The 20,253-nt window shown below is 35.7% G+C and overlaps 3 protein-coding genes across 12 annotated transcripts; 1 reads left to right on the forward strand and 2 right to left on the reverse strand.

Moving 5' to 3' along the window:
* Positions 1-471: 471 nt before the first annotated feature.
* Positions 472-9,598, reverse strand: LOC131940801 (JNK1/MAPK8-associated membrane protein). 10 transcript variants are annotated; one of them, XM_059299627.1, is made up of 9 exons: positions 9,484-9,598; positions 5,715-5,760; positions 3,789-3,904; positions 3,354-3,415; positions 2,852-3,006; positions 2,511-2,714; positions 2,071-2,240; positions 998-1,074; positions 472-786 (listed from the first exon to the last, which is right to left on the reverse strand). In XM_059299627.1, the coding sequence occupies exons 3-9, from the start codon at positions 3,859-3,861 to the stop codon at positions 547-549; spliced, it is 981 nt and encodes a 326-aa protein (XP_059155610.1). In that variant the 5' UTR covers positions 3,862-3,904; positions 5,715-5,760; positions 9,484-9,598; the 3' UTR covers positions 472-546. The 10 variants fall into 10 exon arrangements, with proteins under 10 accessions (XP_059155610.1, XP_059155612.1, XP_059155603.1 ...); XM_059299629.1 differs by lacking the exon at positions 9,484-9,598 and adding an exon at positions 8,748-8,880 and having other exon boundaries at positions 3,354-3,412; XM_059299620.1 differs by lacking the exon at positions 9,484-9,598 and adding an exon at positions 8,748-8,880.
* A 312-nt stretch (positions 9,599-9,910) lies between these two features.
* LOC131940797 (serine protease HTRA2, mitochondrial) lies at positions 9,911-13,884 on the forward strand. Its single transcript, XM_059299615.1, has 7 exons — positions 9,911-10,465; positions 11,159-11,363; positions 11,688-11,882; positions 12,058-12,090; positions 12,251-12,365; positions 12,518-12,707; positions 13,718-13,884. Exons 1-7 carry the CDS (start codon positions 10,008-10,010, stop codon positions 13,878-13,880), a joined length of 1,359 nt encoding a protein of 452 aa, XP_059155598.1. The 5' UTR covers positions 9,911-10,007; the 3' UTR covers positions 13,881-13,884.
* Positions 13,885-14,667: 783 nt separating this feature from the next.
* Positions 14,668-20,024, reverse strand: LOC131940798 (uncharacterized). The gene is made up of 7 exons (XM_059299617.1): positions 19,887-20,024; positions 19,143-19,335; positions 18,822-18,893; positions 18,388-18,608; positions 17,774-17,915; positions 16,115-16,303; positions 14,668-15,305 (listed from the first exon to the last, which is right to left on the reverse strand). Exons 2-7 carry the CDS (start codon positions 19,287-19,289, stop codon positions 15,075-15,077), a joined length of 1,002 nt encoding a protein of 333 aa, XP_059155600.1. The 5' UTR covers positions 19,290-19,335; positions 19,887-20,024; the 3' UTR covers positions 14,668-15,074.
* Between the last annotated feature and the right edge of the window lie 229 nt (positions 20,025-20,253).

The following is a 20,253-nucleotide window of genomic DNA, read 5'->3' on the forward strand; positions in this document are numbered from 1 at the left end:
TAATTAATAATAATCAAAATTCAGTAAAAGTAATAGTTTTTTTTTAACTTTACATTTTTGCTTCAGTATTTTAAAGTTAACAACTGATTATGAAACTTTATAGATACTGGTTTAATATCAATATTAAGATACAGATGGTGTCATCTAAAATTACATCATGCTAGCCTTTTGTAACAATAAGGGTGTATGTCAAGCTTTTAAATTTTAATAAGCAATATTGTAACTTTTAAAAATTAAAAAAAAACTTCTTGTAAAATTTAAAAAAAAAAACTCTAACTATACCTAATTTTAGAATCTATTTGCCAAACCTTTCAGTTAAGATGATTGTTGATTGTTTTTTTTTATTGCAATCAATCTTAGCTAGCAGCCATGTAATAGTGACTATATTAGTTATTATATATTGGTTATCTTATTAAAAAGAAAACAACTTAACATTTTATAAATTATGTCATTAAAAAACTGATTGGGGGGGGGATGATGGAGCATGGTGCTATATAAAGACAACTATCATAGTTTACATTTTTGTTTATAATAAATCTTAATATATTATACATTCTGTAAATTACAAGTCTTAAACGGATAAACAAGAGATGGATCAGTAAACCTTACAGTGAAAATATAGAAGATAGTTGGGAAAGGAACAAGAGCAATGAGAGGTGCATGGAATGTTGGTTGCAGTAACTGTGTAATGGCGATGATCCCATAGGCATGAAGTAACCAATGGCCAAGAAGAATTGTCAGATTTCTGATGTTGGTCACATTCTGTTTGACTAGCTCCTTCATTTTCTGTAAAAAAAAAACATTTTTTTTTCAATGTAGTAGGCCTATTTTTTGCAGTTTACTTTAACAGAGAAAATGTCATTTTAGAAATGAAACACAAATGCTTATTAGTTTGGCATATTAAATTTTTTTTAGACAAGCTTTAAAATATGAACAGAAACTAAAAGTTAAGTAAATAAATTCTAGAAAAAACTGAATGAAAAAAAAAATAACATACCTGATTTTCTTCTGTAGCTAAATGACAAGCACTTGTAATAACAGACACAACGACGATTATGTAAGGGAAAGCATAATCTGCAGGGTGTAAAAAAAAATAACACAATATTATATTAAAACTACAACTCCACAAAATAATGAGTTTGTATTTTGCATTATAATCTAATTGAAATTGAATTACAATAGTATTTTTTAAAAGTAGGCCTAACTACAGTTAATCTATATATATATGAACTGAAGTACGTTTGTCTTTACTAAACCATACATCTAATTGCCATAAAACTATTGAAACTGTTGGAAGTAGTTGAATACCCTCCAGTTAGGAAATCAGGCATAATTTTTCAAATATTGGAATGGGGGCGGCAGCAGTAGTGTGCAATTGGGCCCAAGTACCTACATGAGTTAGCACCTGGGGGTCTGCTGATTGGACATCTTACAAAAAGGGTCAAATGCAACTTCTAATATTATTTCAATAAAAGATTTATTTAAAATCTTAACAAAACTTCACAATAATCATTTGAGCTACTTTCTTATTCAACATCACTGTATTAGTTACATTGTAAATAAAGCTTGACTCAACAGTTGAGGCATTTTAATGAGTTTTAATTTCAATAATTCCATTGCCCGAAGTTATGAAACAAAATTATTAACTTGAAAAACAATAATATTGCCCGTAATTATGAAAAGAATTCTTAATTTTTAAAAATTCTTTAAAAATGAACACCTATTGATCGGACAACAAGAATACAATGAAATGAAAAAAATTATTTCAGCTTCTGTTAGTATCCTCAAGATCTCATTACAGGCGAGACTTCTGTTACTATGTGTAAATAAATGAATTATACATAGTCTGGACAAGAGAGGATACATCGGACTGAATCACAAAAGAAAATTCTCTGCAATCATGGCCACATAGACTGTAAAGGGTAAAATTCTTTTCATCTTAGATTGAAGCAACAGGTGACAGGTCTGCTAATTTATAATAAATATTTTTTAATATTAACTATACACTTCTTTGTGCTTTGCATAATTATTAGATATATTTAATTAAAATTTTATGGTAAACGGACTTACAGATAACACCAGCAAGTACAGAGTGAACAAGAATAAGAATGGGCAGAAAGTACAAAGCAGCATAAATAGATCTTGATCCTTGACATCCTGTCAATTTGTAGGCTACAATAGGGCGCAGAAGCATCATAAATACCAGTGAAAAGACATAATAAATCATAACCATAGTATATCTGAAAATAAAAAGAAACAACTTTGATATTTATAAAACAAGACACTTCTTTGGTACATGATCAAATATAAACTAAATTAAATTTTGATTTTAAGAGCATAAACAAGTTTTAAGAAGAACCAAAACAGACAAAATATGGGTATTGTTGCTGCAGATAAATTATTATTGATAAAAATAAAGGATTTTGCTGATTACTTTAGCAGTATTAAATATAAATAATAAGTAAGAGTTATAATGAAACATATACAACTTTAATAAAATAAGTACTTACAAAGGATAAACTATCTCTTGTGTACAGTAAATTGTATTGTAATAATCAGGTGTGGGGTTAAACAACATTGTGTACCAATCACTAAAATGATTAACTGGGCAGGAACGTATGTCTAAAGTGCCCTTTGGGTCAGACAGGAAAAGTGTCAACAAGCCAGCCAGAACTGTTTCAATAGTGGCTGATAAATGTAGCAGCAAAACTCGTCTGAAATATTGGAAAACAATTTCTGTCGATTACACATACGATTATATCTCTCTAAAATATTAGTTAAATAACCTAATACAGAAAACTTAAACTAGTCAATATGTATAATACACACTATATTAATAAGTGGCACAAACTTTTTGGGTCGAGATAGGATGTCTATAAATGCCCAATGTAAAACAAGAGAAACCAGTCCCATAAAACCAAGGTAAAGCCAGTCATAAAATGTGGGACTGCTGTTACATCGAAGGCATTCTGAAGACTGGTCAGGCGCATAACCTCGAGGACAAGCCTACATGGATAGAAAAGGTAACAATAACTTCCATATTATAAATTAAAAAATACATTTTTTAAAACTTCAATCAAATGTTGAAACATTTTTTAAGAGTTTATAACAAAATGTTCCAGAGAAAAACAAGATGGTACTTATGGATAATGCAATTTTTCAGTTTTTAAAATTTGGTCAGAACATATGTAAAATATTATAGGTTGACAAAGAGATAAGAATGAAAAATGATTCCTTCTTTCTAGATGTTACATATATTTTTAATTTCTCAATATCTAAAGATGAGACATTTAAAAAGTTCAAAATTTATACAGTGCAACTGGTATAGCATAGATTATCATAAATTTACTCACACCACATGTGTCTTCCCCAGGCATGCGGCCACAGTATCGTCCTGGACATACTTCTTTTCCTGCTAAGGAATTCGTTAATTTTTTTAAATGTATTCAATTTCAATTATTTATTATCAAATTGTATTCAATAAGTAATTATTATTTAATAAATAGTTTTCGGAAAATAAATGGTTTTCACTAAGCATCAGAATTCATTTACGTAAAAAAATTTTTTGGAAAAAAAATAAGTATAAAAAAAATAATAATACTACTATTTTTAGTTGACTTTTAGTGGATTGTATGTTTATCATGAGAACTATTGTTATACTTTATCAATGTTAATTTATGCATATGATTGATGTGAAAATTTAAGGAAATTAATTACAAAGGTTGTAATAACTGATTACTAAATGACAATGAATTCTCTTCCCTTGTTACCTGGGTAAAAATCATTACCTGCAGTGCAGATTGATACGCTCACAAAGAATGCAGCATAAATGAAAAGAATGATTAACTTCTGAGTTCTCATTACTTCATTTATAAAATAATTCTACACAAGGATGCATTGATTACTGAAAAAAAAAGAAAATCAGGATCAAAATATTAAAACAAATATCACTTCAATACACAGAAAATTAAGCACAGTGTTTATTTCTTTTGGTTTTAGCCGTCTTTTGATAGAAAATGCTTAATATTTTATTTCCAACACATTGTGGCATGGCAGAGTAAAGAGAACAATGCAGTAGCTGACATAACAGTTTTGAATTTGAACCAGAAGTGAATCAGTCTTGATTTATTTTATTTTTTCACATAGAAAACGCATAAGTGGTTTTTAAAAAAAATCTTTTCTTGATCGAAATAATATATATATAATATATATAATACTAGCGTGCCCGTCCCCGCCCGTTGCAGCGGGGTAAGAAGAAAGTCCGAGGATAGCCCGAAGCAAGTCACACCCTGCTGACGCGCCTGATTCAATTTAGTGAATGACTATAATACTACTTCTTATCCATATTGTATCACACTTTTTTAAACAAATGTTTGCGCCATAGCTCAAGGGATAGCCCTGGGTGCCCAATCGCACCCTGCCGGGGCTTGGCGAACATGCCTAATTCAGTTTAGTGGAAGACTATAATGCCCCATTGTACCCATGGTCTATCGCACTGTTTAAAACTAATGTAGGCAGAGGCGTAGCGAGGGGGGCGCCAAAATGGGTTGGAAAACAAATTGAAAAAAGTCTGAGGGGGGTGCAAATCAAAAGTTCGAGGGGGGGTGCAAATCGAAGGTTTGTCCCCGGGAAGGGTTGCTACGTCTCTGAACGTAGGTGCCATAGCTCTCACTGGAAAGGCCAGGGCGCCAAATCGCACCCTGCCAGGGGCTGCCAAAAATTGGATTTTTCCGCTGCAGAAACCTTCTCAGGAGTATTCTCATCAACTCCATGAAGTTTTATGGCACTCGGATGAACAGTATTGAACCACATTTGACTTTTATTTTTATATATTTTTTTATATATAGAGAAAAATCGCACCCACCCATGGCGCCGCCCTTGCGAAATTAAAAAGTTTTTTTGCAGAACCCTTCCGTGTAATATTCTAATCAACTTTCCAAAGTTTTGTGGCGATGAACGATGTCAAACTGCAATTGATTTTTATTTTTTTAAAACTGTATATAGAGAAGAATCATACCACGCGCTGAAATTCTTTTTTTGTAGAAACCTCTCGAAGAGTATTCTCAACAACTTCTCGAAGCTTTATGGCACTTGATTGAACAGTGTTGAACCGCATCAGACTTTTTTTTTTATATACCGGAGATAGAGAAAAATCGCACCCTCCCAGGACGCCTGCCTGCAAATTTGAAATTTTTGTTTTTGCAGAAACCTCCCCAGGAGTAATCTCAACAACTTCCCAAAGTTTGATGGCGATCGGATGAAAGGTGTAGTAAAGCATTACAGACGAACAAACAAACACAAATACATTTTGTTTTTTACTTTCTTGTATACCAAGTATAGAGAAAGTATTGTAATCGTTTCTGATTTCTCAAAAAACACATGTGGATTTATAGAGTATTAATAATATTCTGCACTATTATACACAGATTGATTGGCATTTACTTGGTGCGCCATTCTTTTTTCTATGAGATTCAATTCTATTTAAAAAAAGTTTAAGTAATTAAAAAATGGATTAAAAATCATGTCTATATTGGCCTGAGTTGCCATTCCCCTTACTGTTATATAAGAATATTTGAGAAAGTTTAGGGGAGATCACTCCCGGTTTATTATATATATAGATAGATAATATATATTATACATTCTTTTATATATAATATATATAAATGAATATCAAGATTTCTCAAACATAGTCACTCACAAGATCAACTGCTTACATTTTATTGTCTGCAGGAGAAAAATCCTAACACGGTCGAGGATTCACTGCAAGTGAACAGGCATATTTAGTGTCATTTTAACTTCACACAAGCTTATAGGACTATACACATAGCGAAAAAAAAAACAATTGCCTGCTGCTACTATAGACGAGAAAATTAAGAAAGATATATTTTTAAAAAGTTGGTCTTTCATAAGACCTAATGGCTAATACTGTATGGTCTTTACAAGGACTAGATCTAGATTTCTGTCAGATCTATTTTTAGTTTTCGATATTATCACAATTATGGGTATCTGTTTTTCAATTAATTTTGTAATATCTTAAATTGTATGTAGAATTTATAGCCTAATAAATATGTCTATTATTTTGATTTTTTGCTCTCTGCCCTTGAGTAAGCTAGGCAATTAGATTCTATATATAATATTTGCCAAATTTTGTCTCAAATTAACCTGTATGCAATATGGTTTGTAATGGTGTAAAGTAAAATAGTATATAATATAATAATAGATAGACTCTATCTAAGCTAAGAGTATTTTAAGTGACAGAAAATTTAAATAAAAAATTTAATGAGAAAATCGGGTATGGGGAAATTGCGAGACGCGAAAAGCGAAATGGCGAGGCGGGAAAATGCGAGAAGGGCGCGAAAACGGTCGGTCACTTGACTTTTTTGTCTCGCATTTTACCACAAGCCGATACTTACTCTGGGTGTTGTTGAAACGCGAAGATTTCTGCGAAAAATTTACCGCACCCGATTTTCAGTGGTATTTGGTCCAGACTTCAAAGCCGTTTCGTTTACATTGTTAAAACTTCAGATTTTTCCGTCGCTAGACATACTGATGATTTGTCAACTCCCCCCATCTTTTGTGTCGACTTAGAATACCACCTTGTTCGAAACCGACGGAAATACCGCCGACGATAGATCAACCTCTGTCTTTTGTGTGGAACGTCGAGGCCGCCTGATTTACCGTCTTTGAAGATCGCCGTGCCCGGATCCGCTGCCACCGCAAACATATTTTCTATTGTTGCATAGAAATTTTGTATTATAGCTGCCGCCTACGAATTTTTTCTAGCTTTTTTTTACCATATAAATCTAAGCACAAGGAAATGCCTACATCATTTGGATACAACTATTCTGGAGGTAAGAACTACTTACTGTGTGTTTTCTCTTCCAATGTTCCTTTACACTAATTTATATTAGATTTTTTATCACGGTTGTGACTTTTCCGAATTTTCCCATAAATGTTATATTATTATTTATTAATCATAATATAACATTTATGGGAAAATTCGGATATTACTCTATGGAGCAGAGACATGGAGAATAACTGCTATAAATAAGAAGAAATTACAATCATTTATAAACGCATGCCTCAGAAAGATCCTGCGAATTCGCTGGCCTAAAACCATCAGAAATGATGTTCTATGGCAACGGACAAATCAACTGCCAGTTGAAGTAGAGATCCTCCAGAGAAAATGGAAATGGATTGGCCACACACTCAGGAAGCCTGTATCCAGCATAACAAGACAGGCCCTCACCTGGAATCCACAAGGCAGGAGGAAGAGAGGCAGACCAAGAAAGACCTGGAGACGTGACCTGGAAGAAGACACCAAGAAGATTGGATACACCTGGGGACAGTTGGAGAGACTAGCCCTGGACAGAGACGTCTGGAAAGCTCTTGTCAGCGGCCTATGTCCCAGTAGGGACGACAGGCAAACATGACAACATGATTATTTATTAATTAATTGTATAGATCTATATATATATATATATATATATAATTTATTATTTCCATAAATAAGTCAGAAAAATAACATCAAATTAAGTATGCGATTACTGCCCTATGTGAAGGTGAGGACTAGATTAACCCTCCCTTATGTGTTGCTTATTCCTAAGCTTTTATGAACTCTCAATGCCCCCAGTTTTTTTTCTCTTACTTAATGTTTGGGGAAAAATTGACGTCACCGATATTATCAGTTGCTCGTGCTATATCGTAAGCTATGGGCCTACTTCAAATATTTTTAAAACCAAGCTGAACTTATCTGAATTTTTTGGTTTTGGTGGTGGTGTTATTTGGGGGTCTTCCATAAATAACGTCACACTCGTAGGGGGGGGGGGGGGGGGGTCTGTAATTTTATGACGATGTGTGATGAGGGGGAGGAGGGGGGGGGGGTTTAGATGTGAAGTCACACTATAAACATGTATAAACATGAGCGGGCTAGATTTTTAAATTAATGCCGACTGAGACGGGATTTTCCTCTCGCTATCAAGAGCGGGCGATGACAGTAGCACAGCAACGATGTTAGGATTTTTAAATAGATAGATCTAGATATAGATCTATCTATCTTCTTAGTATCTAGATAAAAAATAACAACATACAACACTCGTGTTAAAGGGTATGGCTAAATGCTTGTTTATTTTAAAGCAAAAAATTATAATTTAAATAAATAAAGATGGAAAAAAAAAGAAAAAAACTTTTTTCGCAAAAAGTGTCTCGCTATTTACCCTTAATTCCGCAGGTATGTCTCGCATTACCTTCTCGCATTTTCCCGTCTCGCCATTTCGCTTTTCGCGTCTCGCAATTTCCCCACACCCGAGAAAATCTATTAGTAGTAGTTACTAAAGTTAGTTAGTAATACTAAATACTAGGCCTTGGCCCAAGGCTTGGGCCTTGACACTGTTGACTGTCAAGTTGGCACAACAGTGAGTCTTGGAGAGTTAGCACTTTACAGCGACAATCACTCACATTCACTCATGTGATTTTATTTATTTATTAGGCCTATTCTTATACTTAGGCCTATAGTAACTATAAGAATAGGCCTAATAAATAAATAAAATCACATGAATGAATGTACTACTAGTTTCTAGTAGTACTACTGTAGCTAGATGATCTGATCTAAATCTAGATTCTAGAGTGATTCTAGAGATCTAGATATCTAGATCTAGATTAAAAACTGTAGTTTTAAAAAAAAAACAGTAGCCTACAAAAAACCTTTGTAATAACTTAAGTGAGGTATTTTATTTTGATCTAACTACTAGATTTATACTCTGCCTGGCCTATGCATGGTATTATTTAAATTTACTGTCATTAACTACTGTAGTATTGATATAATATATAATCATTAATCAAGCCTTGCAACTTGTGACTGTGACTTGTAATGTAAACAGTATTAACACTAGTAAATAACACTAACATTGCCTTGCCAGATCAAAATGTTAGGATGTTGCTAGACGAAATATTAAAAGTTTTCAACATGAAACTATTCTCACTAACTCTCAGTGTGTGTTAGATCTAGCTAGATCTATAAACTAATTAAAGATACATCTAACTGCATAGATTCTAGATATATACTCTAGTTCTTTCTGGCTATTCCCACTCTCCCACTTGATTGACTGCACGTGATTAAGTTTGATAAAGTAATAAAGCCACATTTGTCAATGAAAATTTAAAATCATTAATGTTACCATTCACAATTATTTTGAGCATTTTTTTTTTGCGTGTTCAAAGCTTACATTTAAACATTTATAACTATATTTATTATTTAGAGGACAGTTTTCAAATAAATTATGTTCTTTAATTAATAGCTTAAGGCTAAGGCTTAAGTTTAATAAGTTAAGATAGTTATTGTATTAGTTAAGTTATGGAATATCGGGTGTACTTTGGGCTTAGGCTAATAATAATAATATTAAATAATAAATAAGTCTACAAGATCGTTTAGACATTTATTCATATTTAAACTAATTTTATCGCTGTTAAAAATAAACAACTAACTAGGCCTATTGTGATACATTCTTGAATCAGAAAATGTATCACTTGTTGATCAATCTGGCAACCTAACTAGAATCTACAAATGATGTCCCTTGGTCCTACTGAATTTTAACAAACTAGGCTATAAGTTTTGCTTGCCATTTGAGTTTACAAATATGTTTATTATCAATACTCCATTTATAAATGAGCTGGTTATCAACATCCGTTGTTAACAGCGCGAGTTTTTAAAAAAACATTATTTGAAATAAAAGAAAGAAGAAATACTCGTCCTTTCATGGAGATTCGTTTATCCAGTAAATGATTTTGAAATAAAATATGATAATTTATACGTATATTTAAAACAGTTTATATTTGTATTTGTATGTGTTATTTATGCAACTAACTTCAAATAGCCCTAGATTTTGTTTTAATTCGTGTTTTTTTTATACACATTTTTAAGTGAACTGTCTGATGATTTTGTTTTTACATCGTCCTTACAAATGGGTATATTACGGTTTTTTTGTAAGTCATCATTAGGATTTTAAAGAATGAATATCATTGGTAAAAGAATACGGACTGTTTATCCAACAGTCATAGGAAGTCGTGAGACAATTTTTACTCTAATATCGAAAAGAAAGTCAACTTCATTTCATCATGAAAACACAAAAGCTAAGAATTCTTTTTTTGGCATTTTAAAACCAAAAGAAAACAAAATCGTATTTAGACCGCAAGTTTTGCTGTATCCAAGCAATATAGCAGGGGCATACAGAAAATCGATTTCTCATGTTACTTTGCGTTTAAGTGCACTACAGCAGCTTGATAACAAATCAATCAGAAATAAGCTTTTGAAATTTTTAGCTTATATATTTGCGGGTGTAGGCACATTTTATGTGACCAATGGCTCCCTACAAGCAGCAGTCCCTGCCAGTATATCACAGCGCAATTTCATCGCAGATATTGTTGAAAAAGCTGGACCAGCTGTGGTTTTTATTGAGATAAAGGGCAGGTGAGTTGAGATGCACTAAATACTTACGTTTTACCATTTATATTCAGATTGTATGCCCCTCAATGATTTTGGTTATGGGATTTATAAAGTAAAGCCGTAAAGCTTTAAAAAATAAAAATACTTTGTTGATGTGATTTCACACTAATATAATCACTATTTATTAACTAAAAACTCTACATGTACATTTTGTGTTCTCTCGCCCTTTGTGCACATAACTGTTTATGAATGTTCTATCAATAGAAAGCAAATCAAAGATGTATTTTGCTTATGTTGTGATCCTAAATCTGTGGTTTAATTGTTATGCTAACCATGATTATAAGTGTCAAATCAGAGGTTGAGAAGCAATATTCCCAGTTAATTTGATGATGATGAGTCTTATCTAAATGATTAGCTAGACCGAGCTCTAACTCTAAACCCTAATGTTAGTTGTTTCTCCATCTCAGGCTAAAGATGTGAGGGTACTTTCATGATTATCTGCAGACAATATAATATCATATAGAATGTTTTTTCTGCCATTAGACCCTGGGCCAGAATTTAGGTCATGTAAGGTCAAGGTTTTTTTGGGTAATGAGACCAGAAAAAAATCTAACTTTCTTTACTACCTCTAGCCCTATATGGTCATAAAAGTAACCATAAACTATAGAGTTGAGAAAAGTAAAAAATTCTGTAAAATTTAAATTTTACTTAAATCAGACACCCTGTGAGTGGCAAGAGAGTGACTTTTGCAAACGGCTCTGGATTCATTGTGCGCCAGAATGGCCTCATCTTAACCAATGCTCATGTGGTGGCCAACAAATCCAAAGTTAGTGTTAAGCTTCACGATGGCTCAACCTATGAGGGGACAGTGACTGCTGTTGATCCTGTCTGTGACCTGGCCACAGTCAAGATAGAAACCGAGGTAAGAAGTTTTTTTCTGTATGATATGGGCTTGATTTCATGAGGATCAATGAAGCTTAGACAAAGACAAGAGTAGGCACTGTCCTTTAGATTATTACTGCTAATCAGCTAGGTAATGAATTTGCCTGCCTCACAAAAATTGTTTTACTATAAGGGTTATTTGTTGAGCAGATTATTGATGTTGGTGTAGAGAAATCCCCATCCTAATTTTATTGTACTTATGGTTATTTATAAATGTATATTTGTCTTGACTAGTAGAAATTTCAAAGAGGTCTAAACTGCATTGTCCTTGTGGATATTTGTTGATTTTTTGTTGACTCTGTAGAACAAACTTCCTGTGATTCCACTGGGCAAGTCCTCAACCATAAGACCTGGTGAGTTTGTGGCAGCTATGGGCAGCCCCTTGTCCCTACATAAGACTGTGACTATCGGTATTGTAAGCAGCCACCTCCGCGGCAGTAGGGAGCTGGGCATGAACAACAATGACATGGAGTACATACAAACTGATGCAACTATCGGAGTAAGTAGAGCTTTCTGAAAGGGGGATGATGTTTTTAGGCCTAATTTTGTGGTGTTGAGCTTGTGTTTTGCCTGCTTGTTGAAATGTAAAAGAAATGTATTGATTACAGTTTGTTGCAAGCTAATTTCTGAGTCTAATTTTTAATTACATGAGCTGTTTTTTATTTCTGTTGCAGTTGGGTAATTCAGGTGGACCTCTGGTTAATCTGGTAAGTTTGTTGGGAATATAAGAATGCATTTCTGCTTAGCATCATTTTGGTTTTATGTATTGAGCAAATTTTCTGAGCTGTGCTGCAGTAGTGACAGAGTGTCTGACACATTATATGTATATAATTATTAATTCTTTTAATTCTTTAATTTATTTTTCAGGATGGAAGAGCTATCGGCATAAATACCTTAAAGCTGACTGAGGGAATATCCTTTGCCATCCCATCAGACTATGCTCTGCCCTTGCTAGAGAAGGCTGATTCTTTGGCAAGTAAAGGTCAGTTAAGTATTTTTTTTTTGTCAAACAGGACAAATTTCAACTAAAAATATTTGGTTGAAAATCTTGGCATTCCTCTTGTTCAGAATTTGCCAGATTTTTCATTTTCACACATCCTATCTAACTACAACAATCTATGTGCCACTCTCCAGCTGGTGCCAACAAAAAGCCCAACTACCTTAATAATGGCAAAGAGACATCAAAACGTAGATATATGGGCATCACCATGCTGCCACTTACTGCTCCCATCATCCTGGAGCTGAAGGAGAAGATCCAGGAATTCCCAGAGATCACTGGGGGAGTGTACATCCACAAAGTTGTTGTTAGTTCACCAGCTTATGTGTGAGTCCTCCTTACTTTATTTACTCATGTATTGTAACCCTACATGTTTATGAGATTTATTGTTAGGATTATCTAATCCCCACCCAAAATGACATCCCTGACTTTGTGTACTGTATTGTATTGTAACCCTACATGTTTATGAGATTTATTGTTAGGATTATCTAATCCCCACCCAAAATGACATCCCTGACTTTGTGTACTGTATTGTATTGTAACCCTACATGTTTATGAGATTTATTGTTAGGATTATCTAATCCCCACCCAAAATGACATCCCTGACTTTGTGTACTGTATTGTATTGTAACCCTACATGTTTATGAGATTTATTGTTAGGATTATCTAATCCCCACCCAAAATGACATCCCTAACTTTGTGTACTGTATTGTATTGTAACCCTACATGTTTATGAGATTTATTGTTAGGATTATCTAATCCCCACCCAAAATGACATCCCTGACTTTGTGTACTGTATTGTATTGTAACCCTACATGTTTATGACATTTATTGTTAAGATTATCTAATCCCCACCCAAAATGACATCCCTGACTTTGTCTACTGTATTGTATTGTAACCCTACATGTTTATGACATTTATTGTTAAGATTATCTAATCCCCACCCAAAATGACATCCCTGACTTTGTGTACTGTATTGTATTGTAACCATACATGTTTATGACATTTATTGTTAAGATTATCTAATCCCCACCCAAAATAACATCCCTGACTTTGTGTACTGTATTGTATTGTAACCCTACATGTTTATGACATTTATTGTTAAGATTATCTAATCCCCACCCAAAATGACATCCCTGACTTTGTGTACTGTATTGTATTGTAACCCTACATGTTTATGACATTTATTGTTAAGATTATCTAATCCCCACCCAAAATGACATCCCTGACTTTGTGTACTGTATTGTATTGTAACCATACATGTTTATGACATTTATTGTTAAGATTATCTAATCCCCCACCCAAAATGACACCCCTGACTTTGTCTACTGTTCCAGTGGTGGACTCCATGCTGGGGACATCATTGTTGAGATCAATGGGGCCAAGATTGTGACGGCCACAGACGTGTACAACATGGTGGAGAAGTCTGACATGCTGCGGGTCACTGTCATCAGGGGCAGACACACTGAGAGGTTCTCCGTGGTAACAGAAGCTCTCTGACCCCCCCCCCCCCCTTCCTTGAAGGTCAAAATCTGCTGCTGTATAGGCCAATGTCTCCTGATCTAGGTCAAGGTCTCCTTTGTGGAGGTCAAGGTCTATGGTTGTAGTTCTCAGTCACCAGTAAAATTTGATTTAATTACACTCAAGTGGTTGCAAAGCTTGTTTTATACATGAATATTTAATGACAAGAATTATTTTTGATGCTATACATTTTAAAAGCTTATGTGTATGAGAAAAAAAAGAGCAATGGAAATAAATGCATTTTTTGTTTTTGTCTAACGATGTGAAATTTTTTTCTTTTTTAAATTTTAGTTCCTTAAATTTAAGAGTCTGTAAAAGGAATTTTTTAAATTAAGGTAATTCATTGGTCTAACTTAGAGTTACTCAAAGCTTGTGTCAACAGTTCACCACAGTGTGAGAAAACACTTCATTGGAGCTTATTCTAGCCCCCCCCCCCCCCAACCCTCACCCACATCTTCACATATTTCAGAAAGCCAGCCCTATCCTCTTGCATGATATGAACATTTATACTTTAACCCTTAACAATAATGTTAACAGTAATGATAATGTTCTATTTCATATTCATACTTGTAAGAGATACAAAATGTATATTATGTTGCATTTTGTAAGAACAAAATTTGAAAATTACGACAGAGGGTGGAAAAGTATATTTATTTTATAGAAAAATATTTGCTTTTATTTTTAGGCCTAATTAATATTTGTTTTTATTTTAAATTTTCATTTTTTTTTATAAGTTGAAACATCTTTCCCTTTTTGGCATGTTTAAATTGTATGAGAGTATGATTACATTTTGTAATAACAAATATTGATGTCAAAATAACCAAGAAAATGTGAATCAAAATTTTTTAAAAAGAAAATATAAAAGCATCATCAAATAGAATTTGGTGTGAGTTTATTAATTTTCCAATAAGTTGCTTTTGTCCAGCGGAAATATATCAATTGGACAAAGAAAATGTATGATCCATCTTGAACATTCCATTATTGTGTAAGACTATAGATGCTATGATCTTGGGTAAGGAAGAAATACACTAAAAATGTACTTTCTTTACTAGAAAATAGGACAATGACGCTATATATATACACACACATATATGTATGTATACAACTATATAGTCCTATATATACACAGTTATTATATTAAGTAAATCGATATAGAATATTGGTAGATGAGTTCTAATCTCTAGGATAAGCCTTGTTGAGAATATACTTGAGACCCTTATGGCAGTAGACAAACTTTCTCTTACAAACGTATTTGTAAGCTTCTTCGAAGGTTAAGTTGGGGTTATTAGCGAAGATGTATGACGTCATTGCACTTCCGGCTCCACCAATGCCTTCGTGGTCCCCGACAAGGATTTTCTTGAACTTTGGGTAGGCGTTCCACAGCCATTTGACGATATTTTGGATCTGTGGGTAAATATTCGTCAGTTACCCCGAGACAACAGAGATGACCGGTACACCTGGACGGCAGCTACCCTTGGCAGTTTCATCGAAATAGCTAAGACGTCAAGGGATGTCACCCTGATGTAGTAGTTAGCCTACCCTGAGATGGCACTTACCACGAGATAAAGATGGTAGTTACCCTAAGATAGTAGAGATTGCACTTAAAACCACGAGATAGAGAAGGCATTTACCCTGAGATTACAGAGATGGATGTTACTACAAGATAGGGATGGTAATTACCCTGAATTAGCAGAGATGGCATTTACCCTGAGATAGCAGAGATGGCTGGTACTACAAGATAGAGATGGTAATTACCCTGAATTAGCAGAGATTGTATTTACCCTGAGATAGCAGAGATGGCTGTTACCATGAGATAGCCGAGAACCAAAAAATTTTTTTTTTAATCCGATTAGATCAAAATTCTAAAGTTGATGATCCAAATCACTTTATACATGATCCATATCGTTTTAAAACTTGTAGTTAATGTATTCTACACATCATATCAAGATGGGGGGGGGGGGGGTGTTTTATCATTTATTTCTTTGTTTTATTGTATGGGAATGATACTGGTATGAGATAATGTTATACACCTTAACGTTTAGTCTGGTCAGTTTTTGTGTGTGTGTCCAATCAAGTAAAGTATAAGTATAGAGTCGCTTGCTAGTCCAGCTTTTAAGTGTAGATTTGACTTTCTCTAAATACTTTTAATCTGAATATTTTGACGTTGTTCGAGCCGCGGTATCACAACCAACCGATACCGTCGTAATACCGACCTGATCCGACGAGATCTCGTTCCCGGCGCCCGGGTCAACGTCGGACAAGTGGTAAGCTCTGAGGATTTTGGTGACCATGTGGTCCATCTTCTCCTGCGTGCTCTCGTCCAGGTTGAGCACGGCATCGAAGCCCTCGTCGTCCGCCCCTAGTACAGCCAGGTAGTTGCCCAGGTACATGTTCTGTGTGATCTGTGGGGAACAAGGAACATGTTCTGTGTGATCTGTGGGGAACAAGGAACATGTTCTGTGTGATCTGTTGGGTACAAGGAACATGTTCTGTGTGATCTGTTGGTAACAAAGAACATGTTCTGTGTGATCTGTTGGGAACAAGGAACATGTTCTGTGTGATCTGTTGGGAACAAGGAACATGTTCTGTGTGATCTGTTGGGAACAAGGAATATGTTCTGTGTAATCTGTTGGGAACAAGGAACATGTTCTGTGTGATCTGTTGGGAACAAGGAACATGTTCTGTGTGATCTGTTGGGAACAAGGAACATGTTCTGTGTGATCTGTTGGGAACAAGGGACATGTTCTGTGTGATCTGTTGGGAACAAGGGACATGTTCTGTGTGATCTGTTGGGAACAAGGGACATGTTCTGTGTGATCTGTTGGGAACAAAGAACATGTTTTGTGTGATCTGTTGGGAACAAGGAACATGTTCTGTGTGATCTGTTGGGAACAAAGAACATGTTCTGTGTGATCTGTTGGGAACAAGGGACAAGTTCTGTGTGTACAAGGAACATATTCTGTGTGAACAAATGACATGTTTTGTGTGATCTATTGGAAACAAGAAGCTCGTTATGTGTGTTCATGATTGGTGTGATTTGTTGGCATAATCGGAATAATATTTTTATCGAGATTTATAACAATCCCTATCTGCACCCTGATTCAGAGTCTATTATTATTTAAAGTTTTTTTTTATCAACGTGTGCTGCAGAGGCGTAGCGACTGGGGGGCAGGGGGGTACATATGTCCCCGGGCGCCGACCTTAGGGGGCGCCAAAATGGGTTTTAAAAACAAATTAAAATGTAATTTTAGCTGCATTTTCGCATTATAAATAGTTTGAGGGGAGTGGTGCAAATCGAAAGTTTGAGGGGGTGGGGGGGGGGGGATGCAAATTGAAAATTTGCTCCCGAGGGGGGCGCCAAATGGAAAGTTTGTCCCCGGGCGCCGGGTAGGGTCGCTACGCCTCTGGTGTGCTGATAATTCATTTGAGAAGTAAAAGACGCATGAGTTACTTTGCTAAAAGCGTATCTTCATTCCTATGTTTATCAGATTTATGTTGCTACAGCCTCTATAGCCTACATGTTTGTTATATTAACCTGCACTGATACAGCCTATATGTTTTGTCATATTTACCTAAGCTGATACAGTATGTAAAGCCTACGTCATGTTTACCTGTGCTGATATAGCCTCTATAGTATAGCCTACACGCTTTATCATATTTACCTGTGCTGTTACACGTTTTACCATATTTACCTGTGCTGATACACGTTAAATCATGTTTACCTGTTCTGATACACGTTTTATCATATTAACCTGTGCTGATACACGTTTAATCATGTTTACCTGTGCTGATACACGTTTTATCATATTAACCTGTGCCGATACACGTTTAATCATGTTTACCTGTGCTGATACACGTTTAATCATGTTTACCTGTGCTGATGAAGGCTCTTCATTCCAGAGGTTTGTACTATTAGCCTGTGTCACGGTGACGATAGCATCGTTGTCGTAGTCATTAGCCCAAACATATGTTTTGTTTTCTTCCGGTATATGAAATCTCATACTGTAGGTTAATCTAAATTTATAATTGATAACATTTCAAAGCAACGAAAATGAAGTCATTTTCAAACGGGGCGCGGCGGGAAAGGGTGTGATTTGAAAGCTTAATGGCTGAGTTAAAATACCTAACGTGAGGAATAGGAGTTGCAGCGTCACAGACATCTGACATGTCACCACCGTGGAGGATGAGGGTGGAGTGGATGTAACGATACCAACAGCCAGAGGCGTAGCGAGGGGGGGGGGGGGGGGTCCGGAGCGCACCGGGTGACACCATTTAGGGGGATGACACCAAGGAAAAAAATAGCAAAATATATAGAGAGAAACTTGAGGGGGTGCAAATCGAAAATTTGAGGGGGGTACAAATCGAAAATTTGAAAGTTTGTCCCCGGGAAGGGTCACTACGCCTCTGGGGGGGGGGGGGGGGGTGACACCATTAAGTACCTCACCGGGTGACACCCGACCTCGCTACGCCACTGCCAACAGCTCACCTAAAATTCCCAGCGTGGGTGGGGTAGACAACGGAGGAGAAATCATACTCCGTGACGCCATCTTCCGTCCAGCGCCTCGAGTTCTCGGCGTACTTGAGGTCGATCTCCCTGAACACCTCGTCGTGCTCGTCGTTCTCGGGCAGGAAGAAGTTGGGGCAGCACATGCTGCGCGAGTCGCTGACGGTCGTGATCGGCTCGTCCTCCAGGTCCTCGTCGTCAATCTACGCAGGTCGGGGTTCAAAGGTTGGAGGTTAGAATTTCTAAGTAAACACCAGTTTTAGAGACTCGAGTCTTCTATGTTGAAATGTGGTTTTATTTTGAGGTGTTTTTTTTAAAAATTCCCCCACATAGCAGTTGGTAGTGTTACGTGTATTCTATAAAGATTAGCGTTTTTCGTTTTACAAACATAATCTGGCCATCCTTGGTGAAATTACCTGCGCCAGTGTGGTCCAGCAGAAAGCTTTGAAGTCTCGAAGAGGAATGGGCTTCTTGCATTCCAGACACATCTAGAGAGGAGAGAGAGGTGAGTACAATCTGACCTTTTAAAAACGGCCACACACATAAATACCTATAGATACACACACATACACGCACACACATAGCCGTGCCCGTGCTATAATGAAATGCAGAGAAGTCGCATAAAGCAGTGTAGGATGGGAGGTATAAGTAGCAAAGTTAAGAAACAATCGATAGTACAAAAATTAACTTGGAAATGTCAATATGATTATTTAGTCCTCTGTAAAAAGTGGTCTTACATTTACTATCAGCTTATCCAACATGGGCAAATTTGTCTTTTTCTTCAGAGGCGGGTGCGTCATCTTGATCTTCATACCGTATTCATCAGCCATCACCTGTGCATTGGTGTACACGATTTCCGTCAGCGGAATGTCCAGCCCGGCCATGGCGTGTGGGTCGGTGTGCGACTAGACCCAAGGGGCAAGTGTTGAACTAGCGGCAGAAAATAACATCAGAGTGTTGATTAGTTGTATCAAAGAGCTTACCCATTCATTTCCGGGTGGAGAGAACGGTGGATGATGATCTACATGTTAAGGGAATAGTGGATGATGATGCACATCTTACGGGAATAGTGGATGATAATGTACATCTTACGGGAATAGTGGATGATGATGTACATCTTACGGGAATAGTGGATGATGATGTACATCTTACGGGAATAGTGGATGATGATGTACATCTTACGGGAATAGTGGATGATGATGCACATCTTAAGGGAATAGTGGATGATGATGTACTTCTTACGGGAATAGTTGATGATGATGCACATCTTACGGGAACGGTGTAGATGATGATGTATTTCTTACGGGTGGATGAACAATGGATGATTATGTACAATGCATTTTTAATTCAATTTAAATATCAGACGAATTTATAATATCTAGCTAGATCTAGATATCTAGTAATATATCTGTAATAGATATAGATCTAGATCTAATCTAGATTTTAGCATAGATAATTTAGGACCCTGGAGATCTAGTTACCTTTCTAAAAAAATACAAAACTTTGGTAAGTTTATATTTTAAGTATTAAAAACTTGGTAAAGCTCTGGCTTTATTGACTGTCATTGTGCGGATTTTTATCATGTTTTTCACCTTCTGCGGAAGAAGCAAATCTGACAACCGGCTAGCTGTCTGTGACGCCAGCACTTTGTTATTTTTAGCAAGTGCGAGGAGGTGCGATGCGTAGCTTAAAGTGCATAGGTTCAAACACTTTGAAGAAAAACATCTTTAAGTGTTTTGAATGGAGGTGTGATTACCAATGACGGTTAGAGTCACTCGAAAATTAACCTTTCTTCCAGTAAACAATATTTTACAAATTCACTTCATATTATTAGTCTAAACACATTAA

This window comes from Physella acuta, unplaced genomic scaffold (genome assembly GCF_028476545.2).
Source record: "Physella acuta isolate Inbredline_101_S28 unplaced genomic scaffold, ASM2847654v3 ptg000331l, whole genome shotgun sequence".
NCBI lineage: Eukaryota > Metazoa > Mollusca > Gastropoda > Physidae > Physella > Physella acuta.